General features: G+C 40.2%; 1 protein-coding gene across 4 annotated transcripts in view; it reads right to left on the bottom strand.

Moving 5' to 3' along the window:
* LOC124787830 (rho GTPase-activating protein 20) overlaps positions 1-26201 on the bottom strand; it is a 155057-nt gene extending 128856 nt beyond the window's left edge. For all 4 annotated transcript variants that reach the window (XM_047254768.1, XM_047254766.1, XM_047254767.1 and 1 more), the window contains exons 1-4: positions 26022-26201; positions 25571-25727; positions 11703-11763; positions 10575-10846 (exon numbers count right to left, since the gene is read on the bottom strand). In XM_047254768.1, coding sequence (XP_047110724.1) covers positions 10575-10846; positions 11703-11763; positions 25571-25674 — 437 coding nt within the window. In that variant the 5' untranslated portion in view covers positions 25675-25727; positions 26022-26201. The remainder of the gene's footprint in view (positions 1-10574; positions 10847-11702; positions 11764-25570; positions 25728-26021) is intronic.
* Positions 26202-26923: the final 722 nt, after the last annotated feature.

Raw genomic sequence — 26923 nt, 5'->3', positions numbered from 1 at the left:
ATGTCTGAACATCCTATGGCAATATTCAATATACACACTCAAATCAGTAACTTCTGGAAGGTAAAAATGCTTTTCCTGTTATATTTTCATGAAATGTTACATTTCTTTAAATTGAGAACATTAATCTGAAACTATGTACTGAAAAATTGACTGTAAATGAAGCAGGCTGTAACGGTGGCCACCATCAGTACAAATTGCTGCTAAACAATAAACATATCCCTACTTATTAAGTCTCCAAACTAGAGTAAGTCATAATCGTTGCATAAGATTATGAAAAGATTTTCCCTCCAAGAAGAAGCACTATGGTCACAGAATGTCTAGCACGCCCTCACAGTTAGAAAAAACTTTTCATAATACATTTCCTAAAGTACATTAAACAAAAGAAACAGTCTTTCACTTCATATTTTGTATGTGTGAACCTCAAATAAGTTCTCTCAATACCAGGATTAACACTAACACATCACATTACACTACACACCAAGCAGCCACGAGAGCAGACTGGAACAAAACAACAGGACAATTCGGGGGAAGTTATCCAGACAAAAGAAGCACACTGGGTCCACATAGGGGAATGTCAACTGGCCACTGCAAGCAGCAACAGGTAGGTCAGGTGTAAGTAGAGATGGTGGCAGAGTATCCAAGGAACCCCAACCCAAGGCCTGGAAGAACAAATAATGGGATCAATGGTGCCAGTGAAAATGGCCAGCCAACACCAGGATAGCTGCAAAGGTGGTAATGGTGGCAATGGCATCAAGATGACTGGCCATGACAAGGCTGGCAATGAGTATGGAAGAGGTGAGAGGTGATGCGAAGGCTGCAGCGAGGGCTGGGAATGATTTTGTGAGGGTTAGCCGCAGCAGGGCCGGCAGTGACAGGAGGGCCATGCCGCGGCAGGGCCGGCAGTGACTGGAGGGCCATGCCGCGGCTGGACCGGCAGTGACTGGAGGGCCATGCCGCGGCTGGACCGGCAGTGACTGGAGGGCCATGCCGCGGCTGGACCGGCAGTGACTGGAGGGCCATGCCGCGGCTGGACCGGCAGTGACTGGAGGGCCATGCCGCGGCTGGACCGGCAGTGACTGGAGGGACAGCCGTGGCTGGGCGGGCAGTGACTGGAGGGAGATGCTTGGTAGGGCTGGCAGTGACTGGATGGCCATGTGCGGCAGGGCTGACAGGAGAAAAGGTGTCGGCATCAACAGGGCTGCTGGGAACAGGAGACCAGCTACCACTCGGCTACCGAAATGAGAATAAGCATCCAATGCTGTTGTGTGCAAGGGTTAGGCTGATACCAGAGGGACTTCTGTCACAGAACTCTGAAATCTAAACGGAGCGCCTCACAATGTGACAACATTGCAAACAAACTTGGTGGAATGTGGCCTAGCTTGACACACACTAAACTCCTGGACGCACCATCTGAACGCTGGTCCTGGAACTCAGTGGGAAGGATTGTAGAACCTGCGTGAGCAGAGCATTACTCTGCAGCAGATCCGGATTTGCCTGGCTCAAGAATGGAAGGGTATGATGCACCAATGGCTCTGGTGATTGAACAGAATGGTAAGCAGAAAACATTCAGTCTTGCATGACAATATCTTGCAATGAACTGGAACTTGAACATACACAGAAATCTGAGAAATACACCAAGGAACCACTGAAAATCATGCAGACCATCAATGTCAAGGAAGAGAATACACATTGGAACTACACATGAATGGAGTTCCTGAACTATGCTGAAAAGAGAACATTGCCAAGAACTTGCAACTACTAAGAAAATTGGAACACTAATTCAGATGCCCGTTTACCAAAATAAAGCCAACCACACAAGTGAACAGAGATTCAGAATCCAGAAGATCTAGGTACAGCCTGTCACAACACCGTAGCATGAATATGCTGCTCTATCAAGATGAATGAACACACAAGAGAAAATGTATTTGTTTGATAAACATATGAACACTAAGAATAATGAAGTCCAGCTCCCGCAAAAATGAATGAAGACACGCCAGGAAACACTGAAAGACATATGAAGACACAGCATCATCATCCATGTTCTGTCCGTGCAGTGTCACCCTGGGAAAGAGGACCGGCTATGGCTGCATTGTCTGGATGAATCACAATACAACACGGTAGCATTAGGCTCGCCATCAAAGAGGACAGTGGCTCAGTGATGAGTGAGGCCAGGAGCTGGTGCTGCAGCCAGCAAACCTTGAGCAGTCGCTGGAGTGGGTAAATCATGAGCAGCCTCTGTACTGAGAATCCACACCATCAATGAGTCATACATGTGAGAATCAGACTTGTTGCCACTGTGATATATGGAGGATGAGGGAAGAGCACTGTAACACTAAACCATTATCCTTGTCGCTGCTGCTATATCCTCAATCAAGTGTTAAGAATGGTAGTGATTGGATACACATGATACATCTATCTGCTTATTAACCATCGACTAAACTCAGTACAGATTTAGAGAACAAAGTCCACAGTTGAGAACAACTGAAAATCCATCTTGATGACATGTAGTGGGTGCCCACTGAGTCGTAGTCCACTATCACTGAAAGTGGCGATAGCCCTTTGGGTACTGATTATGATCAACGGCGCTATATCAAATGGCTGTTAGCTCGTAGGCTGTCGAGACACAGGTCTGGTTTTCGGGAGTTAGTGACAAGACGTACAGCATCTGATGATCCTGATGAAGGCATGAGACAGCACTGTCTGATGGGTAGCAGCAACTGGCGTTGTGGTCCAAAGCATTGACCCCAGGCCACTGATTGTCTGTCTGGGGCCCAGAAGGGGAACTTATCAAAGGGCTGAGCGGTGACCTAACTACCTGCCCCATTGGAATATAGGTGCAGTGTCATGTGGACATGTATGTGTGGAGACGCAATTAGCTACCTGTGACTGCAACACTATTTGCCATGACCTGCACACCACGTATTGGTGCAGCTTGCACCCCCAGACACAGTGGCAGCTGCAGGAGTGTTGTCAGTAAACAGTTCCGCATATCTTTTGTTGGCAAACAACCTCCTGAAGTAAAGCAGCTGTACCTGGCCCAAAAGCACAGCCATGAGTGGTGTGGCTGAATATGCAGGGACACAGCTCTGCACACATTGACATGACAAAGACATGGGATACCTCCTATTATAGTGTCGGACCTCCTTTTGCCTGGCACAGTGCAACACCTCAATTTAGCATTGACTCTATAACTCTTTGGAAGGCCCCTGCAGTAGTATGGAGCCATATTGCGTCTACAGCCATCCGTAATTGCGAAAGCGTTGCCAGTGCAAGATTTTGGCAATGAAGTGATCTCTCGATTGTGTCCCATAAATATGCAATGGGATTCATGTTGGGCAATTTGGGTGGCCAAATCATTTACTCAAATTGTCCAAAATGTTTTTGAAACCAATCGTGAACAATTGTGGCCTGGTGACATGACTCATTGTCATCCATAAACATTCCATTGTTGTTTGGGAATATGAAGTCCATCAATGAATGCAACTGGTCTCAGTTGGTTCAGCTGGACCAGAGGAGCCAATCCATTCCATGCAAAGCACAGCCCACACCATTATGGAGCCACCACTAGCTTGCACAGTGCCTTGTTGGCTTTGTGGAGTTTACGCAACACACCAACCCTACCATCAGCTCCAACCAACTGAAATGACTCAACCAACAAGGCCACTGTTTTCCAGTTACTAGGGTCCAAACGACACTGTCACAAGCCCTAGAGATGTGTTGCAGGCAATGTTGTGCAGTTAGCAAAGGCAGTAGTGTCAGTCACCTGCTGCTTTAGTGCACTACTGCCAAATCACCGCATTGTCCTAATGGGTTCATTCGTCATATATCTCACATTGATTTCTGTTGTTATGTCACGCAGTGCTTCTTGTCTGTTAGCAAATGCTACTGCTCTCTGTCGTTAAGTGAAGGCAGTTGGCCACAGCACTGTCCGTGGTGAGAAGTAATGCCTGATTTCTGAAATGGTCTTCCATGTGTCTGGCTCCAACTGCCATTCTGTAGTCAAAGTATGTTAATTCCCACTGTATGGTCATAATGACATTGGACACATTTTCACATGAATCGCCTGAGTACAAATGACAACTTTGCCATACTGCAGCACTCATGCTAGTATTTGTAAAGAATACTTTTGTCTTTTCTGAAAAATGCATATACTGAAAGTTATCTTAATTCAAAATCACTGCTGTCTTAAGAATCGAGAAAAAAGAAGGAAAAAGTTGCACGCATATACTTAAGACTAACTCTGCCTTTGTGTGTAGTAGCAGAGAACTGAAAGAACATAGGAATGATCTTGCATATGTAAGGATCTATAGAAAATTTTGCAATAGAAAGAAAAATAAGATGTTGTGAAATACTGGGGCACGTGAGGAATAACACAGAGGCAAGCAAAATGTAATACTGTATAACCCTGTTTTTATGTCCCCGGAATTGACATTTTCCCGCCATTTATGACATTTTTTATTGCTTCCATCAAATTGTCTATGTCCACAACGCTAATTCGTAACTGATTTTGCATTAACATATTTACAGTTTTCCTGCAATTTACAGTTTATGAAAAAATTTTCATGGAGAAAAAACTGATGTAATGGATGCAAAATGACGCTGGTATAGTGTTGGTCATCAATTAGTGTTTACAAACATTATGTGGTTGAATTTCTCGACACTAGGGTGCTTACTCAGTGGATCTGAACCAGTAAATGTGTAAATGTTGGAACAATTCATGCCGTATTTCCTGACTTTGCCATGCTCTACTTGGCATGGTGGCTGATGGGAGTAACTGGGTTTGTTTGAATAAAGATATCATGACCAGTCACAATCATTTCCAAACTGCCTCTACTGCACACCTTTGTTAAATTACATTCAGCCCATTTCTTGTTTGGCCACCAGTAGCACTAGTTGAAACCTTCACTAACTTTACGTTGCTCAAATGGTTTTGGTTTAAACACAGCACCAGTTACGTATTTTTTCGCTCTTAGCAAGACATGTATCGAGAATTTATTCTCATTGCCAAGAGTAATACTTACATATGTATTTTTTGTTTCGCAAACTAATAGTGTGAGTGACAGAGTGAATATGTGTGGTTTTCCACATAACTGAGGAGACACGGTACCTGATAACCTCGAAAAGATGACTACAGTGCAAGAGGTACAGAACAACACATATGCAAACACCATACAAAATACTTACGTTAATATTTTCAGCTGACAATGAGAAAAAATTCTCGAAACGTATCACGCTAAGCACAAAAAAATATGTAATTGGTGCAGTATTTTATTATTTAAATACTGAATAACAGCAGTAGACTTTCCAAAATCATTGATTATGATGTATGAAATTAAGTCACAAGTTTCTACTTCCCAGACAGTTAGCAGTTCCAGTTGCACCAGAAGTTTTCATTAGATAATAAACCTTTATTAGATAATAAACACATCCCTGACAAGTATTTTGATGCCCATTATATACATATAGCATACATAATGTGCAAAATTGCAAAGGGGGATCATATATGTAGCTTTTCACAATATATATAAATGACCTAGTAGATAGTGTCGGAAGTTCCATGCGGCTTTTCGCGGATGATGCTGTAGTATACAGAGAAGTTGCAGCATTAGAAAATTGTAGCGAAATGCAGGAAGATCTGCAGCGGATAGGCACTTGGTGCAGGGAGTGGCAACTGACCCTTAACATAGACAAATGTAATGTATTGCGAATACATAGAAAGAAGGATCCTTTACTGTATGATTATATGCTAGCGGAACAAACACTGGTAGCAGTTACTTCTGTAAAATGTCTGGGAGTATGCGTGCGGAACGATTTGAAGTGGAATGATCATATAAAATTAATTGTTGGTAAGGCAGGTACCAGGTTGAGATTCATTGGGAGAGTCCTTAGAAAATGTACCGTATTTACTCGAATCTAAGCCGCACTTTTTTTCCAGTTTTTGTGATCCAAAAAACCACCTGCGGCCTAGAATCGAGTGCAAAGTAAGTGGAAGTTCTGAAAAATTGTCAATATGGCCAACTTTACGTTCTGATTTTTTTCCTACCTGTGAGAAGAGATGGCTGCTAATAGGAACTTGATGAATTGTGAATCACATGCAGTATTCTCTTCACCATAAGAATAATACGAATATAAACATTTTGCCATGTATTCTTTCGTGTTTGCTGCTATCTCATTTAAATCCTGTCTGCCTAATAAACTACGAAACTAGAGTGAGACAACAGCAAACGCGGAAGAATATGCATATCATGTCATGATTATACTCGTATTATTCTTATGCCTAATAGTGATACAGTCAGAAATGAAGCACGGCAAGTGACTAGATTTTTAAATCTAAGATGACTCTAATTTCTGTGCAGAATGTAATGTACAGAGGCACCTGCAAAGATTTTCAAACGGAGAAAAATTTTCGCTAAACCCTCGCTCAGAACATCATCTATCATACGCAGTCTGTTATTTGGATCTTGTTGATCATTATCGAAGAAAGCAGCAGTGTAAGTAACAACAAATAGTAGTCTCTTGCCATTGTTTTGCTAATGAGATGATTCCTATCTCTTTTTTTTTTAAATTGTAAGCAGAGGTAGCGTGCACAGCGCCTGACGCATAGCAATGGCTACCTGGTAAAGCTTAACTGCTAAGCTTAAGACTCGAACCAAACTACTGTAGCTGTGTCCTCATTCATTCGACCTAAATTGTGTCTCATATTACAATGGACCAACTTTGTTTCGATTTGGAGATGCGGCCTAAAACTTTTCTTCCCCCTTGAATTTCGAGTCTCAAATTTCATGTGCGGCTTAGATTCGGGAAATTATTTTTCCTTGATTTTGAGTCTCATTTTTCAGATGCAGCTTAGATTCGAGTGCGGCTTAGATTCGAGTAAATACGGTAGTCCATCAACAAAGGAGGTGGCTTACAAAACACTCGTTCGACCTATACTTGAGTATTGCTCATCAGTGTGGGATCTGTACCGGGTCGGGTTGACGGAGGAGATAGAGAAGATCCAAAGAAGAGCGGCGCGTTTCGTCACAGGGTTATTTGGTAACCGTGATAACATTACGGAGATGTTTAACAAACTCAAGTGGCAGACTCTGCAAGAGAGGCGCTCTGCATCGCGGTGTAGCTTGCTCGCCAGGTTTCGAGAGGGTGCGTTTCTGGATGAGGTATCGAATATATTGCTTCCCCCTGCTTACACCTCCCGAGGAGATCACGAATGTAAAATTAGAGGGATTAGAGCACGCACGGAGGCTTTCAGACAGTCGTTCTTCCAGCGAACCATACGCGACTGGAACAGGAAAGGGAGGTAATGACAGTGGCATGTAAACTGCCCTCCGCCACACACCGTTGGGTGGCTTGCGGAGTGTAAATGTAGATGTAGATGTAAAAACATTATTACACACCCCGTAGAACCTCGTCTTTACTGTTCCAGTTACTGATTAATGAAATACTGATTAATATGAGAGGAGTAGTGAGATAAAAATTATGGGGTGGGGGAGAGGGGGTGGGCGTGGGGGGGAGGGAGACGATAATAACATAAACAATCTCAGAATACAGTGCTGTAATGACAGGAACAAAATGCAACTTATTTTGATACAACACAGGCAAAATTGGGGCTACAAACAGCAAAATCTGGAACAGTAATATCATGAATTGCTACAATTATAGAAATTTCTTTAAGTTAAATGCAAAATGGTTGCAAAATGAAAACTGTGAAATTATGAAATGCAAACTAGTGAAATTCAGAGGGCCTCCCTGATGCAATATATTATGTTATACAGCAGCAAAATGTGGCAAGAAAGAAAGAAAGATGGAAACTATTCTAATGTTCTAATACAAGGTGGCGCACGAAATGTGTTACCATTTTGTTTTTGAATATAAACTTTATTGTCAATACAATCTGAAAGGAACATATATTACAATGAAGAGCCGTCCTTTGAGATTTGTTCTAACTCAGCACATGCTCAATATGTCCCCCATTTCATTTCCTAACTTCCTTTAAACGAACACTGAAGTTAGTGATTACCCTACGGCACGTCTTCCGTAATTTCACTGCAAGCTTGAAGAATAAGTCTTCTGAGCTCCATTAAATCATGTGCATGTTTCGGGAAAATTTTTTCCTTTAGGTACCCCCAAAGAAAAAAGTCACATGGATTGAGGTCTGGACTATTGGGGGGCCAATTTTGTCCATCATTGAAGCGACCTGGAAACCTGAATGAAATGATCCGGATGTCGAAATGCTCTTGTAAAAACTCCAATACAGTGTTTGCAGTATGTGGCCTTGCCCCATCTTGCATGAACCACTGCATGTTGAAGGGCAAGGCAGTAGCAAGAAGCTGTGGAATGAAGCTATTGCGAAGCATGCTCAAATAACGCTCACTGTTCACCGTTTCTTCAAAGAAAAAAGGGTCCAATAAGTCCATGACTGGAAATTGCTGCCCACGCTGTAATTCTCGGAGCATAATGTTGACGTTCATGAAGCACTTGTGGGTTTTCAGTGGCCCAAAAGCATACATTTTGTTTGTTAACCACACCGTCTAAATGAAAATGCGGTTCATCTGAAAACCAAACGTTGTTGAGAGTTTCTTCCCTATCCTCCGCCCACAGAGCAAACAGCAGTCTCTTTTACTTGTGTTCTTCAGTGAGCTTCTGTGCACAGGTCATCTTGTATGGGTACATATGGAGGTCACTTTTAAGAATACATTGAATGGAGCGTCTGGGTATTCCCAATAGCACTGCTGCCTTTCTACACGATTTCCCAGGACTTCTCTGTACAACAACTTGTACCGTTTCAATATTCTCTGGCGAACAAACAGGCTTAGGCCGAGGTTGCTTCGCTTCCAATACTGTTCCTTCCTGTACAAATTTATCGTACAACCTGTGGATGGTCTTCTTGCAAGGGACCCATCGTGTGTTAAACTGTTGTTGAAAATGCCTCTGAGTCACAACAAGGCTTTTCGTTTCATGAAAAAGTAACACAACTGCCGATTGTTGCTGTGTCGTCAGTCTTCCATTGCTGCTTACTAGTCTCCTAGTGGCAGTATCGTGAATTATACATCATTTCACAACTCATTTGTTTTTCCAAGCTCTGCTGGTACTGCTGTAGAGATCCCAGCGGGATGTCTAATGTGTGTCGTAAATTGTGAAAGAAATAATTAGTAACACATTTTGTGCACCACCCTGTACAATACTGAGAACATCAGATGACTGGCTGGTTGGTTTGGGAGAGGGGACCAAGCAATGAGATCATCTGTCTCATCCGATTGGGGAAGGAAATCAGCCTTGCCCTTTCAAAGGAACCATCCCGGCATTTGCCTGAAGAGATTTAGGGAAATCACGAGAAACCTCAATCTGGATGGCCGGACGTGGGTTTGTACCATTGTCCTCCCGAATGCGAGTCCAGTGTGCTAACCACTGCGCCACATCGCTTGGTAACATCAGATGCAGTTAGTACACAGAAGCACATTGAAAGTTATGGAGAGGGCATGAACAATTTGAAGGCTGCATTAATCATGAAAAACCTACAAAAACTAAATACTTATGTTCTACTTCCAGCTAACGAATTATATCTACAGAATTTTAATTAACAAAATTTAAGCAGACAGCAGTGAGAGGGGACAATGGCAGAGGGGAGGGGAGGGTGTAGTGGTAGGGAGGGGGGAGTGGGTGGTGGTGGTATGAGTATTGTTAAATGATATAAACATATGCACTTCTCCATAAAGTATTTTAAAACCTCAGTCTTTATCACATTTCTATAAAAGGTACGCAAATAACCAAAAGTCTGAAACAATTATTCCAACGAACATGGCTGGAGGATTATTGATGAATGTCAGCCAACCACTGAGAGACACATTAAAATGCCGCACCTAACAGTTTGAGCATGAATCCACACAATGTAACAATGTCTAACTTTTTACTCCATCTCTGTCTTCTGAAATAAAAGGCAGATCATTTCTGAAGTAAACTGTTGCCCTCTTTTCTGAATACAGAATTCAATCAATAACATGTAGACAGAATGAGATTTTCACTCTGCAGCGGAGTGTGCATTGATATGAAACTTCCTGGCAGATTAAAACTGTGTGCCGGGCCGAGACACGAACTCGGGACCTTTGCCTTTCGCGGGCAAGTGCTCTACCAACTGAGCTACCCAAGCACGACTCACGCCCCATCCTCACAGCTTTACTTATGCCAGTTTTTAATAACATGTAGCACACAAATTGGCATGCCAAAACCATTAGAAAATGGTAGGCTCCTCCAAAGAGAAGACGGTCATGCTTCTCTCTCTCTCTCTCTCTCTCTCTCTCTCTCTCTCTCTCTCCCCCCCCCCCCCCTTCTTCTCCCTCTGATTAATGTGACAAGAACAACATACACATTGACCTTGGAAGATTTAATTTGGCAAAGCTTGTTGTGTTGTTTCTTCAGTCATTCATTTCCCCACTGACTCCAGCCTCTTCTCTTAAAGCATAAAGCAACAATGTCTATTGTAGTAAAATTATGTCACACCTACAGTGTAACATAACCAAAAGGAATGCAAAGTAAAACAAACTGAAGGACAGCAGGGAAATCAACTTAGTTAAAATTACCTGTGTATCTCATCTCGTTGCTCTTCCTTGTTTCCCATGTCAATGACAGTAAATAAACGCTGTTCACCTTCACGCCCAAATATTCCTCCAGGTAGCTTTCGCAGGAACTTTTTGAGAACGGACGCAATTGTATACACTGAGAAGTTGTCCATGTTGACTAACCGGCCAGTTTGGAGAAAATGTATCAGTTTTTTCATATTGCCTTGGTGGCCTGGTGCTCGGAAAACATCTTTCTTATACGGTGCTTCCTTGTTCAATTTAAGTATTAATACCTGCAACAATAATATTTGTGTAATTTTCATATAAAAAGTGAGGTGGCAAAATAGCTAATTAATATAGTAATATGCAATGACACTACAAGCAAACTGCTTCATTAATTAACAGACTGTCCAGCTCTTCAAGATTAAATGCTTCAATTTCATTGCTTTTTAATGGAGAGTTCTACACAAGCGGAGATTCTCATGTCAGCTGTGAAGCACAAGACAAGTTGTATTGCTTGTATTAGGGCAGTATCTGATAAAATGGCTCTGAGCACTATGGGACTTAACATCTGAGGTCATCAGTCCCCTAGAACTTAGAACTACTTAAACCTAAGCACATCACACACATCCATGCCTGAGGCAGGATTCAAACCTGCGACTGTAGCGGTCGCGCGGTTCCAGACTGAAGGGCCTAGAACCACTCGGCCACACCGACCGGCGGCAGTATCTGGTAAGTTACTGCCACTGACAATATCTTTATACAAGGCAAGTACTTTTCATTTAATACACAAAGTGGAATTACAACATTCATACGCTCAAAAAAGGCACTGGAGGAAAGAGGAGTCTTAATTCGCTAACTTTTAACAGTGAACAAACAACATTCACACTAAACAGGCTTGTTCAACTGAGTTGTTCTTATTTTCAATTACTCGTTTTTTTAACTCATTACAGATTCTCTCTCTCTCTCTCTCTCTCTCTCTCTCTCTCTCTCTCTCTCTCTCTCTGTGTGTGTGTGTGTGTGTGTGTGTGTGTGTGTGTGTGTGTGTGTGTGTGTGTTTTAGTAAAGTAATTATCAAGTCCAATATAAAAGTAATTATCAACGTCAATATAAAATTATCTTTAAATATGAAATAATCAAACCACTCACGAGAAGGGGGCCAGGAATGTCATTCTTGCAGACTTCGTCTAGAGGAACTCCGAATTTGACCCTGAAAAATACCAAGGTGAAAACATATTTTCAAGTAATTTTCATGGTAAAATGATGAAAGAGAAAGAATGAGGATAAAAGTAGATAAAGAAAGTATACTGAGTGGTAGAATGTGTCACATTTTACCTTACTGAATTTCTAAAAAATCATTTAGGATGGGTATAATGATAAATTTGTGATTACGGTGTACTCATCAAAGATCCACACATAATACAAAAAGAAATTAATGTAGCTATTAGAATGGGACACCAGCAAAAAACTGAATCTATTTACCCTTTTGTCCATTACCTATCAAATTTTCTGCTTATTCCACTGGGTCACTTGTAATTTCATATTTGCAAGTTTACAGTATCCTTTATTACCAGCATCTTTTAACTTTTAGTATGTTAATACAAAAAATAATTACAGTACAACTAATGACCAGGCCTTCTTGCCAAGTTGTTACTCTGCTGTAGTTAACTATATCATCTCTAACAGCTACACGATCATCTTCTATTGTGATACTTTCCCCTTCTACTGATCAAAAAGGGGAAAGGAACACAATAGAAGACAACTGGGTATCTTGAACAGACAGTAAAAACAACTGAGGAAAAAATAAACGATACAGCCCAATAGAAAACACTGGATATCACACAAAACACTGAATTTAACTAATAAATAGAGAATACTTAAAAACACAGTCAGTGAAGTACGCAACAGGAAATATAGACTTGCAAAAAATGAGAGTGATAGAAAGAACAAAATAGCAAAGCAAGAATGGCTGGATGAAAAATACAATACTTCACTATGACTTCTCATCTTGTCTCTAAAACCTGCATTGGAATCACTATATGTGAGAGTATGGGTAAATGAATTAAAAATCTATGAGAAGAAATATATAGACGTGTGATACACCCAAGTCTGATTCGGTCCAGGGAGCATGCTCAGACAGCCTAAGTGGCAAGGCTTGCAATAGGCGGGAAATCTAGGTTGAGCTCCGGTCCAGTGCAAAGTTTCATACACCGGTTTAGGTGATACTTCTACACCAAATACAGTTAAGCTGAATTTCAGGAATAAATTTTAAGGAGGATATGCTGGACTACAATATCTGCTGGTACAAGTGTTATAGAGAGACTGGAGGGCACACAGAGTGTTGGAATAGATAAGGGATTTAGCAGGCATCACATATCTTATCTGCTTCCAGCAACCTCGACACAGCATATAATGTGGCACCAAAGTTAGTAAACTCTTGACACCACCAAATCTTGAGGACATGGTCATCAAGGACAACAGGAGAGCAGCAAACAGAACCGTCAATTTAGACCAACCCATGAAGACAACTACATAGTTGTGATGCTCATTTAAAATGTCAGAAAATATTGTATTAGAAACACGCGCAGGAGTGCAGCCTCTCCTGTACGGCACTAAATCTAAAATTGCTCTGGCCACTGCAGTAACGAAGGTAGTAATCAGTTAAAACTCTGAATTTGGGCATCTACTTGCCCCACACCAAGTGACTCCAGCCCACATTTCATGGTGATTCCAAACTGACTTGTTGCTCCTGGATGACTGGAGAAAAGCCATTCCATAGCTGGGTGAGCTACCGTATGGATGCCAGTGAATTCAGAGCAGCAAGGATCTTAAACGCTTGATGCACCATGAGAAGTTGCCACTGGATGGTGAGTGGCGAATCCCCATCCTCCAGACACATACTTGGTATGGGGCTGGTCTGGTAAGCAGCCACAGCTAACATGATCCCCTCATGGTGAATAGTGTCAATGAACTTCGGATAAGAAGGCCCTGCTGATCCATATACCATGCAGCCACAGTCTAGTCATGACCTCAGGAAAGCTCAATAGAACTGCAGCAAGCACACCCTGTCTGCTCCCTAAGACCAGTGGTAAAGGCTATATTCAGCACTTTTTTCAGATATTCGGTGTTTTTTGTGCTCTCACATTCAGGCCCTTTCACTGTGGTAAACACTGCAACCTGGATTGAAAAATTAGGCCCAGAAACCTCTACGAGTTTTTAAAATGTAGAACAGGGTCCTTCATATGCAACTCAGAGAAATTAAAAATATAATGAGAATGAAATGACAAAACACACACACACACACACACACACACCTGCAGGAAACTGCAAACCTGTATTTGCTACCCACTTCTCCAAACTCTTCACTCTTAAGTTGCTGCCAATGATGGAGGGACAGAAAACTGCAAAACCATCCACAAATAAGGATCAATGTACAGGACTCCTTACCATAGATGTGATGCTGCTGATTACCATGACAACAGAAGATAACATTTAAAATACTTCCCGGGGGAATGTCATTCTCCTGCTTGAAACTATTCAACAGCACATACCAAGTTGGTGCTGAAAAATCCAAGAACAATCACATGAAGATGAGTAGGTGGCCACAGAAGCCCTGCTGATGCAACTGGCCAAAAATGCTGTCTCCAAGTAGTGTCATACACCTTACTGATGTCAAAGAATACATCCACACAATGCTGTTTACATAGGATAGCCTGCTAGATAGCCACCTCAAGCAGGGTTAGGCTGTCGACGGTGGATCGACATCATCTCAAACCACACTGAGAGCAGCTACAGAGCTGCCTGATCTCTAACATGCAGACCAGAAAACAGTTAACCATTCACTCCAGTGCATTAAGGCGATGCTCTGGTAACTACTGGTACACGTTTCGTCTGTTCCTAGCTTGAGAAGAGAGATCAAAATTGCCTACCTCCACAGTTGAGAAATTTGCCTATCTGTCATATTAAATTAATACATTGTAAGATGACTTCTTTTGATGCCGTTTTCACTTTCTGCAGCACACTGTATCAGATTTTGTGGTGATTGGGTGAAATACCACAGGGCTCAGACAGTGCTAAACCCAGTTCCCACATGGAAAATGGGCAGTTCTAGGACTCATTAATTGTTGGGCCTGAAGGCCACCTGTCCCTCTCCATGGTGCCATGATATGATCTTCTCCACTTACATTGGCTGGAGAAGGAGGTGTCTTTCTGCTGGATTGGTACTTATGGGCAACAGATCCATAATCAGGTTTGGTATTATCAGTGTAGTGTTTTGTTTATGGCTGGAGATTTAATTTTATGTTACCTTTTTTGTTAGTAAGTGAAATGACAATGAAGTTAACGAACAGATCCCCGCATGCAGCAGTGGGGAGGCAACATGTGATTATGATTAAATTCACACACTTATTTGGTTTAACTGCCAAGCATGTTACATGTTACATTTATGGAGAAGGTAAGGGATTGATCAAAGTTGCTGCATTTGGGACAAGAGATCAGTATGCATGGTGTTGCTGGCAGGATAACATACAGAGTTCTATGTGGAGGGGTGACTCTACTTTGTAAGTACATTTTTTATGATTTAAGATGGGGACAAGCTAAATATATGACAGTATGAAAATCAGCACCGTCCCTAAACAAATATTATCCATAAAATCATTTTTCAACATACAAATAATGCTACAAACACGAAACCCATAGGAATCTTACATTTTACTTGACCCATATAGGTCAGCTTAAATGAACCCCTCAATACCAAAAAAACCAACATATGCACAGCACTTTACAAAATTCCTTTCACCAATACAGCTCAAATGAAATCCTCAGTGCCTACAGCCCAAACACAGATAAAAAATACCAGTATCACCAACTTCACATAACCTATATCCCTCACAAGCAACCAACATTACCAAAACCCCAACAACAACTCAAAAACCCATAAAGCCCCTATTCATTAGATCAACTGAAATATGACCAAAATACCATAAATCCAAAACACTCAAAGCATCAAACTTAAATTAAAATAAAACAAACAAAAGCCTCCCAACAAAAACGTCTAGGTTACGCCCCTCCCCAATATCTCTATCTCTCTCTCCCTCTCTCTCTCTCTCTCTCTCTATCTCTCACACACACACACACACACACACACACACACACAAAAACCGAAACACCCCAGCCCCCACAACCTCTCGTCCATAAACCCCAATCTATCTAATACCATTCGACACACAAAACCAAGAAAAAAAAAGAATAATCAAAAACCGAAATCATTCAAACCTCACAAAAAACACCAGCCAAACTGGTCTTCTCCAAACAAAATAAATATACCCCCCCCCCCCTATTAACCCCACACATCCCACCCACATTACCCCCCCCCCCCTAAACTCACTACCTTTGGCCTATACATCCTCCCCACTGCCATCAAAAAGCCAGAAAAATGCAAAAATTCTTCCACCAGCAATACTCCCTACAACAGACTTAACTGCCCCCCCCCCCCCCCCAATGTATTGGTGCAAGCCCCTGTGTCATCATCCATAAACTGAATGCTATGGTTAACCACTAAGTGCTCATAACCCCCTTCCACAAACCAAGATGAAAATGCATCTGACATCACAGTACAGCCCTCCTCAATGTATTCTTCAACACGATCCCCAAGTTCCCCCTTACAACCACAGCGCAAAACCTTGAAAAAACAAACAGTATGCCCAACCCTCCCATGAACCAACATGTGGACCACTGCTCCCATACTACTTCATACCAGTCTGTGACTCATCAACTGCAAATACGACCCCTTGCCCACCCAACCTCCCCCTACACTTAATGTACTTTGAAAACATCTCCCAATAAAAATAAAACCAATCTAACACAGTTCACACACTCACTCCAGTCTCAAGTGCACAGAAACTTAAGGAGGGGCAGTAACAAAAATAATAAGTAATCAACACAATCTCCCTCATGGCCAACCAAGATGTCTCGAACCAAGTACGACGACGACTCAATTGCCACATGTTATCTTGGTGACACCTCCACAGGTACAGGTCCTTGGTCCGAGACATTTGTCAACTTCAAACACTGCCCACAAGCATGACCCCAAACATACTCCGCTATCAACCCAAAAAGCTGAAAAATCTTAATGGTCAACAACATGTATTTGCCCAAAGCCATATGTAAAGAATAGCTTGTAAACTTATCAGTCATATCCGCCCCTAAAAATTAAAAGATGTGTGTCTGCTTGTGTCTGTATTTTTCCCTTGTGGAATGTTTCCCTCTTATTATATTCATATATATATATTAAATTTCATTCTATACCAAACTAATCAAATCTAAAAAACTGATAGACACACAGCACAGTAACCAATAAATCATAACAGCTCACTGGAAACAAGGCAGGCACTTTTCATATCCACATTATCACAATGATTACCAAAACTCAAATGAACCCAATACCACACACATTACACAAACAACTTCACTAGTCAACATCCATCACCAAAGCTCCCCACCAAATACAACAACAACATGACACCTGCAAACACAAACCAACTCAAAACACCACATTACAGTGATGCCACACACCATTAACACCAATATGCACAGGTCAAAGCATACATGTGGTATACGATGCTTCCAATGACCCAAGGTTAACATTAGCATCTCTCTCCATATACAGCCTACTTTAACTCATACTATCTTTTTAAACTTACTCTCAAAATAATGCAGCCTGGCATCATAAATAAGTTACACTGTTTCATATAAACATTTCTCAAAGCTGTAAGTTGCTACACAGTTTATTTCTATTAATTGTGCCTTGTGATTAGATAGTCTATTAACAATTTATTACACATTAATAGTTTTGGCCTACATCAAACTACCTATCTTGTTGAATATGAGTTGGAAAATTAACTACTAAAATCAGATCGAAACACCCAAATCATGATTCCAGTTTATTTCTCCTGTTGCAGTTTCTTAAGAAATCTATAATGAACTACTCACTAAATACTTTATCTGTTTCTTCCCGTCTGACAGGTATCGCAATAATGAATTTAGATTTCTCATAAATTTGATTTAAATCATGAAAACTGCACCAGTTACTTATTTTTTTATGCTTAACATGTTTCAAGACTTTCTTTTCACTTTCAAATTCACTGTGGATTTGTTTACAGGAATATGTTTGGTGGTGCTTACACGTGTGATTTTCTGCCTCGCTCATGACTTTTTGAAGTTAGACTGCAATCTGATTGCAGTCTAACTTCAAAAAGCTTCAAGCATCAAAAAATAAGTAACTGATGACGTTTTCATTATTTAAATCATGAATGACACAGTTGTAGGCTTTCCTGAATCATCTATGATGAATGAAATTAAGTTCTTATAAATAGTTGGAAGTTTGCTAGAGGAGATCTGTAGATTGTTACAATTACAAGGAAAGTATTCTGCAGTAATAACTCACAAGCACATGCTTCTAGGTTCTAATCTACACAAAAATTTTTTGTTTTGACATTTCTGACTCCATGTCCAAATTTTACGTAAGCTGCAACTCTTCCTTTTTCCATGCTGACACTATGCAAATATTATGTTAATCTCTAGATACTGATTTTTAACTTCTTTCTCCCTGTAGTCACATGGTGCTCAGACATATGTTTCTTGAACTACTGTCTACATAGCTAAACTGACATCATGACGGTGCAGAGTTTAGTTTATGAGTGTGTTGTGTTTGTAGATGTCGTCTTTTTGCGGTTGGTGGTGTCCTCTGGTGGTGCATTTAAGGTCCGCGTGTTATGTGTTTTGTTTTGGTATCGGCACTTGTGGTTGATTTATGTATCTTAGGGGTCATTCCATGTCAATTCAACCAATTTAAGAAAATGTTCCAGCTGATAGTCTCAGATTTGGCTGAAATTTAACACACCAATGCTACCAAGTGTGGAACACTCATGTACAAAAATTTTAAGTTCCCCTGCCAATTACGTCCAGAATTATGGCTTGTGAAAGAAAGTGGCGTGACCCAGAAATTGCAACCCGCATCTGGCAATCTATCTTCAGACCCAACTTCAGGTCTTAATAACTTTGAAACTATTGCGCACAGTCCAGTGAAATTTTTACAACACAGTAACATCCACTTAGAGAACACACTCTATGAATCAAAACACCAACAACATATTTATGAGGGAAAAGAAAAAATTCCAAAACGTGATTAAAAAAATGTGATACATTAAAAGGTACATATTGTAGGTGCCCTCTATGCCAAATATAATTCACTCAAAAAGGGTCGAAACTTTTTTTTGTGGTAAGCTTAATGTGGCCTAAACACACACAGAACTCATCTTTCCCATATCAGTCACACAAACAGAGTTACATGCACATGAAAACACAAAAATTTGAAAAATTACCTGAAAAAACATGGCTTTTCTAAGTGTGGTAGCATAAAAGGGACAAGTGATATCGTAGCCAAATTTCAGACACTGCATAAGTAGACCAAAATATAATATGTGGCACAATTTCAAATTGTTACTGCAAGGCATTTGTGTACAATAAAAGTTATCAGAGGTGTATTTGGTTACGTTTCTTTTAACACGATTTAGCAAGTAATATGATGATGCAGACAGCTTGTTTCAGATGAAGCTGCAGCAATTGCTGGGAACCATCAGGCAACAAAAGTTAAACAATGGTAGTTTTCAGGGACAGAATGAGTCATTGCTAGGCAGGAACAACAAAGAAAACAAGCAACAATTACAGGTTACTCATGTTTTTAAGATTCTAGTTCACACTGGACAGTACTGTTGTGGAAAGTCAGTATGGAGGCAGAAGAGTGTACTAGTGGTGCTTTTGTTCGAACAAGTTGCAGTATTGGTAGAGCATAAGCATCCGAATGTCATAAAACAACATATGGAACAAAATGTGCCATTCGCTTTGTACCGTATGATCTGGATGAATCGGACCAAGATTTGTTGCTATGGAGATCTGGGATACACCCTGTGGGCACAAGAAGCACAGTTCCAGGAAACTTTAGTGTTTGTTATCATCATATGAAAGTGTTTCTGGATAAGTATTCTCTCTGACAAAGAAGTTGTTTTGATCCATTTTGGATTCATACGAAGACAGTGAAGTGTAGCCTCAGAGAAATTGATATAAAATCAGTTTTGAAAGTGAATCAGTGCATGGGACTTAGCATGAAACCAGGACAAAAGTTATGTTCCAGGTGTATTACACTGCTAAAAAATGAAGAATATTCTGATAATTTACATGACAGTGACGAAGAGTGTCAGCCACCTACAACCACAGCGAATGAGCAATTAAATACTTCAGTGACTGCTCTTGGTTTGTCTCCCATGAAGACAAACAAAGTTGGGAAAAGAGATAGGCCCAGCTATGGTAGAAGAAAACTACAAGAAGCTCAAATGGAATTAAAACACAAAATAGCTGACACACTAATGGTGGTCTGGATTACAAAGGTGAAATGATTCTGCTAATGTGCCACATCAGTTCCTACCAGTGCATGATACACAGTTGTGAAAAGGCAAATCTTGCAGAACACATGAATAACAAACTGTATGGTGAACTCCTTATGGATGACGATGAACTTATTTCTTATAAACAATGGACACATATGGATCGCACAAGTCTTGAAACAAAGCAAAGTACAGTGGAAGATTTTGTTGAAATATGTTGTCAAAAAATGGACAAACTGACCCCACACAGCTTCACAGCAACAGCAAAATCGGCTATCTCCATTTTTGTAAGGATAATTTGAAACAAGATGAAATTATAGTAATACTAGACTTTTCTGAAAATTATGCTTTTATAGTTCAAGGTGTCATACAAGGATGTCATTGGGACAACAGTCAAGCAACTCTCCAGCCATCTGTGATTTACTATAAAGATGAATCAGGTGATGTGTCTGTCATGAACTTGTGTGTTTTTAGTGACTGTTTAATTCATTCTGCCATTGCAGTTCATGGCCACATTCGCACTGTCATGGCATATGTGAAAAACAAGCTGCCTCACATACATTTTGCGAAATACTTCAGTGATGGGGCAACTAGTCAGTACAAAAACTGTAAAAATCTCAAAATTTATGTATGCATTACTGTGATTTTCAGATTCACGCAGAATGGAATTTTTTCGCAACAAGTCATGGTAAAAATGTATGTGATGGTATTGGTGCTACCATTAAGCGCATGGCATCACGAGCTAGTCTGCAGCACCCTACAGAAGGTCACATTTTAACAGCTCTTCAGTTATTTACCTGGGTACAGAAAAATATCTCTGGCATACAATCATTCTATGTTTTGAAAGATGAGGTGAAATCAGTCGAAGAGTTGCTAAAAAGCAGACTAGAATACGTTAAAACTGTTGCAGGCACAAGGAGCCTTCATCACTTCTCTCCAGCGGACTCTGACAATATGCAGACGAGCAGACTGTCCGGCTATAACTATAGGTTCATGCACAACATGTGTCTTCACCGTGTGTCTGACTCCGGATTCAGAAGCAAAAGCAGCAACATACAACCAGGTTGCTATGTTATCGCTGTTTATGATGACAAATGGTACTTACGATGTGTTGCAGAGTGCTGTGAAGCAGAAGGTGATGTATTTCTGAACTTCATGGCACCACCAGGACCAGCGAGATCATTTCATTGGCCACTTTGGCAGACAGGTGTTGGATTCCTTTTGAACATATTCTTATGACAGTTCCAGTTCCTACCACAGTGTCAGGAAGTCAGTACAATTTGCCACTCAATGTACAGAGTACAGTAGCTAAAGTGTGGGAGAACTTCTGTTCGAAGCACAATCGACTGGTTTTTATTAGTTAAGGTGCAGTAAACATTAATGATAGGTTGTGTTAATCTGTCAATATGTTGTTGCTTGGTGATTAAACAGATGTGGGAGACGATAAGAAGAGGCAGAACAGTTTACGATATGCTTTTAAAAAATTGTGTTGTGGAACAATGGCCACATCACCAAATACATCTGTCAACTTCCATAGTACACAAATATCTTGCAATAACATGCTGAAATTTTGAGATATATATCATTATGGTCTACTTATGCAGTGTGTGAAATTTGGCTTGGATACCACTTGTCCCATTTGTGCTACCACACTTCGAAAACCCATGTTTTTCAGGTAATTTTTCAAATTTTTGTATTTTCGTGTGCAAGTATCTCAGTTTTGTGACTGATATGGGAATGATGAGTTCTGTGCATGTTTAGGCCACACTAAGCTTACCACAAAAAAATTTATACCCTTTTTGAGTGAATTATATTTGGCATAGAGGGAACCAACAATATGTACCTTTTAACGTATTACATTTTTTTAATCACATTTTGGAATTTTTTATTTTCCCTCAGAAATATGTTGTTGGTGTTTTGATTCACGGAGTGTGTTCTCTAAATGGACTCTGTGGAATAGTTCCAAAGTTATTAAGACCTGAAGTTGGGTCTGAAGATAGATTGCCAGATGCGGGTTGCAATTTCCGGGTCACACCACCTTCTTTCACAAGACATAATTCTGGAACTAATTGGCAGAGGAAACTAATACTTTGCACACGAGTGTTCCACACATGGTAGAATTAGTGTAGGGCCTACTGAATTTCAGTCAAATCTGAGACTATGAGCTGGAGCCCCTGGTTGAACTGACATGGAATGACCCTTTGGGGAAGTGCTTGATTTCAATTTTTTAGGTATCGCCAGTTGTTTTTGAGCTATATAGGTCATGGGAAGTGTCCGATTCCAATGCGCCATCATAGCTATGTGTGTTCTGGTATTATCGTAAGCTGCCGTTGACCTATTTAGGTCAAAGGAAGTGTTCGATTCCAATGTGTCTTCATAGTTCTGTGTGTTTTGGCATTGTCAGCTGTAGTTGACCTCTATAGGTCAAGGGAAGTGATTTTTGTTGTTTTAGGTGTTAGTTTTGTGGTATCAATAGCTGCGGTGCGATTATAATTTTTGTGGTATCGACAATTGCAATTGAGCTGTGTAGGCGAAGGGAAGCGACCGGTTCCAGTCGATATTGTGAGTTTAGTGGAAATTTGTGGTGTTTTTATGGCATCATTTCGTGTGGTTCGGGATCATGGTGTCTGTATGTGTTTATATTTAGTTTGTCCTTACCAAAAAAAAAAAATTTCCCGCACTGGTCCCGTTAGTTTGATCATACTTTTGGAGGGAGATGTGTTTGTTGGTTTTATATGTATTTTCGTGTTTGTTGTCTTGTTTATGTAATGATGCCATAGGCATTATATTGGAGCTGTTGAGAATGGTCGTTTCCGCCATATTGGTGACATCATGGGTCAAAGCAGACAGGTGGAATTGGATGCTTCTCTAATCCCCAAAGCACAGTAACAAAAATCAACATTTAGTCTAAAACTGAAATTGTAATTCAGGACTCACTACTGGGACCATTTGTTTTCATCATATATGTAAATATTGTACAATCCTCTAATTATCATACAATTACTTATGCTGACATACCTCTTTGCTGTTTGATGGTGATGATTAGAAAGAGCTAACATAAGTTTCAACTCTTGGGATATCAGAAGTGACTAAATATTTTAGTAACCAGGGTCTAATGGCAAATATCACAAAATCACAATAACAACAATCAGAAGCTGACAAGCTGCATAGCAAATATTTACGAACCTTCATCTACAGACACTGGAGTCTGTAAATTCCATGGTTTGCAATTGGATGGTAATATCTTATGGGAGAACCATTACAACTTTGAATGCAGAAAAATAAGTATTAATTGTACTTAGCCAACTGTCCAAAATGGTAAGTAATAAAATGCTGAAAACATTATACAATAGGATAATTTTTCAATTTTTAATTTATGGGATAGAGCTGTGGGCTTGTGCTGCTGATGTGCACTTGAACAGAATACTTGTACTACAAAAGAGAGCTGTTATGCCAATGGATAGTCTGGGGTACAGGGAGACTTGATGTGATGATACCACTGAAACAAATATCTCCTTGTAAATTCTAAATGTACAGGGTGGGGCAAGTAAAAGTGGCCTGGATGAGTGTATACAATTGGACATATGTAACAACATCACTAATATCCAACAGGATGGAGCAACTGCCCACACAACTGGCCGAACCTCAGAGCACACTTACACAATCTTCACGCCTGACAGTTGTTACCAGAGATCAGTCTGGTACCAGCCGTAGGTCACCAACCAGGTCACCTGATCTGTCAGTGAGCGATTAGTTTGCGTGGGGAGCCCTTAAGTCTATAAGGTGTATCACAACATCCCTCAGTATTTAAAAACTGGAGCAAAACGTTTCGGATGAGGCTACAGTAATTCCAGCTTAGATCTGCATTCAGAAACTTGCTGACCAGGACCCAAAAAGGCCAAGAGATGAATGGTGGTCACTTTCAACATCTGCTACAGTCAGTCAGTTAGTACTGTATTTCCTTTCTTCTGCTGTGTTTCTTTGTACCCTGGAACTCTGTTCTCTGGGCCACTTTTATTTGCCCCAACCTGTACATTTATTAGATCATATTAGATTTACTTTCATTCCAAATTATCTGTAGTGAGGAGGTCCTCCAGGATGTAGAACATGTAGTAAAACAATAATACATGACAAATATTTGCAACTGAAACAAATAACCTAATTCACCTTTCACAGGTCCCAAGTGGAATAATCATCATTTTTCTTAATGAACACTATATGGAAGAATCATTTTACAAGCACTAATGCACTGAATTTAAAATAAGTATATAGAAATCACTTTTTGTTTTTATAAACTATCAACCAGGATCACACACCCAAATTCTGTGACATACATAACTACAACACAAGAAATGAGCACAATTATTACAAAGAACTAAATTAAAAATAACAAACCACAGTCTGCATATCAGTGAGTCATTGTTGTACAACAAACTTCCACAACCCATAAGAGATTAAACAAGAGATACATTTACAACAAAATTAATTTCTTTCTTGTAGCCTAAATAAATGTTTGCATTCACTGACAGAATTTCCTGCTCCTTAAAGTCTCTACTCTACGTAAGAAACAAAACAGTATCTGACAGCAAAAACTTCAAGCTGTTAGAGAATACAGATTTGTGTGAGCAGCATAAGAAGTAATACAAGTAGCTACAGAGTATGAAATAATGTGTACTGCACAACAGAAATTGTAAGTTTGAAACAGATAAGTTAAAAGCAGATACAGGCCTAAACATCTGCAAATAAGCATAGACACTCTTAGCCCTACTTTACTACGCAATCTGTATACTCTGGAAAAATGCTTGCATTTGTTTAAATTATACCGTACTTGTAGATAAATTTGATATGGTATGCATAACACTTTTGTACATGGAGAAGACAACCTCTGATAATGTAGCGTTCTGTATTCTCTGAATCTTTCATTAAAATTAAGCTTATAATGTCAATTATTTATAAAACACTGAACATTTCATTAAAACTCCTTTATGCAACATTGTTTTCCGTATGTTTATAATAGCATCTGTATCAAAGTAAACAACTGGTTCACAAAATGAGTGTTTCTCTAAGACTCACTATAAAGTGTCACTCTTTTAAAGATACAACAGCCACCCACAAGCTCCATATGCTCTCTTTCGCTTATCTGCACAAACAGTATACAATCATATGTCCTGGTCAGTTTTTATGTTTTTCTTTTTTTTTTCACGTAAAACGTCTAAGCTGTATAGTTCCAGATTCTCTGTGCTTAATGATGTAAAAAATTGTTTCTCTCCAGCAGGGGAAAAACATACACACCAGCAAAAAAGATATAAGGTCGCCTGTCTTTGGACGAAGGCTACGTAGTGCAACTATTTACGAGAATAAATGCAAATTTCATAACAGAATGGTAAAAGGAAAAGCTGCACAACTGAAAATGTGTCAGTCCATTACAGCGATATGGGTCTTATCATCAAACTGCGGTTTGAAAGAGCTATTTAAGGAGTTTATTTTACTACTTATTTCCGTAAAATACAAGCTGTTGGCAATATATCATCTACAAAGTGTTTGTGTTATTTTCGTGTTCAACAACATGAAACTCACTTTTCAAGCCTGTGAGGATATGGACCAGATCCATGGCCGCAAGAAGTAACCACACTCCCAAGGGTGGTGGCTCTCCGGTGCATCCTCTCGGCCCAACTGGTCATCCTCTGCACTCCACAGCACTCAACCCGACCCCCCACTTCCTCAAGTTACACGCCTGCAACGCCCACAAAACATAACCTATTAATACAGTAATCACAGCCCGAAAACATTCAGTAACTCTCTCTGACGCTATTCGGAAATTGTCAATAAGCAAACTGACACATTCATAAACAAAGGACAACTTTATTGTGAAGTATTTAAATTAGCGTTACTATCCACAATTGAGCATTGCCATACAACTGGCATTCCACTCTTGTCACTCATGCCATTTGTTTCACTACTGGAGAAAAAGTGTCAAAAGCTGGTATACATTGTCAACAACAGAGTAGCGATTCTTTCCGAAACATACCCTCCTTTGCCATTATATTCCCCGTTTTAACTGTTGCTGTCCATATTTTTGGGACGGAGTGCCACTGAATGAATGGGCGACACCACTACACTACACACCATTTCTCTGTCGATAACAACAAACCACACCTCTCTCCTTTCACATAATGCTCGTTTTTTTGTTTTAAAAAACGAAAGTCAAAATGGCTTCCGTTTCCGCAAATACAATACAGGTCGATATTTCCCGTATATCGATAGTGGTCATGAAGATTTGCTTTCTTTTGTAAATATTCTGTATACCACCTTTTAAAACAGTTTTCACATATTTTCGTCTTTGTGTGTTGTCTATTCCAGAATTAAACTGTCAAAAATAAAATAAGACATATAAACTTTCGTATCCGCGGTGTGGATAAAGGGCATTTGTGGGCAACTACAAAACTGCGGACCTACAAAAGGATCTTCTCAGAACATAACATACATACTTTTTTTAGGGCATCGGCAAATCAAATATGGGTTGCATGTGTATCAGAAAACAGTGTAGATGTTACGTTCTCTGAATTTTGTACGTAATTTTAGTTAGTTTTCGGGGAATAATTTCCAAAAGTAGCCACTTCAACGGCAGCCACTAAGAAAAATGTATGGAAAACTGTGGGTATCAGAAAGTTCTCCACGACACTCAGTTTCTTAGAGAACCGCAGTTCCTAAGTTACTATACAGGAAGCAGCAAAATATCATTCAGTGACAAAATAATATATATAGGTGAGGAAGGCAATAGCAAACCACTTCCACTAGGACCTTGACTAGTACAGCAGTGCGGGTCTCCCTCATCGTCCCCTATGCTCCTCGGAGTATGGGACCTCATCATCATCATCAAAGCAGAAAATAAAAGCAAAGTGGTATGGTTAACCACAAAAATGAAACTGG

This window comes from Schistocerca piceifrons, chromosome 3 (genome assembly GCF_021461385.2).
Source record: "Schistocerca piceifrons isolate TAMUIC-IGC-003096 chromosome 3, iqSchPice1.1, whole genome shotgun sequence".
Classification (NCBI taxonomy): domain Eukaryota; kingdom Metazoa; phylum Arthropoda; class Insecta; order Orthoptera; family Acrididae; genus Schistocerca; species Schistocerca piceifrons.
Note: the sequence above shows the minus strand (reverse complement) of the source record. Positions and strands in the feature narration are given on the sequence as shown.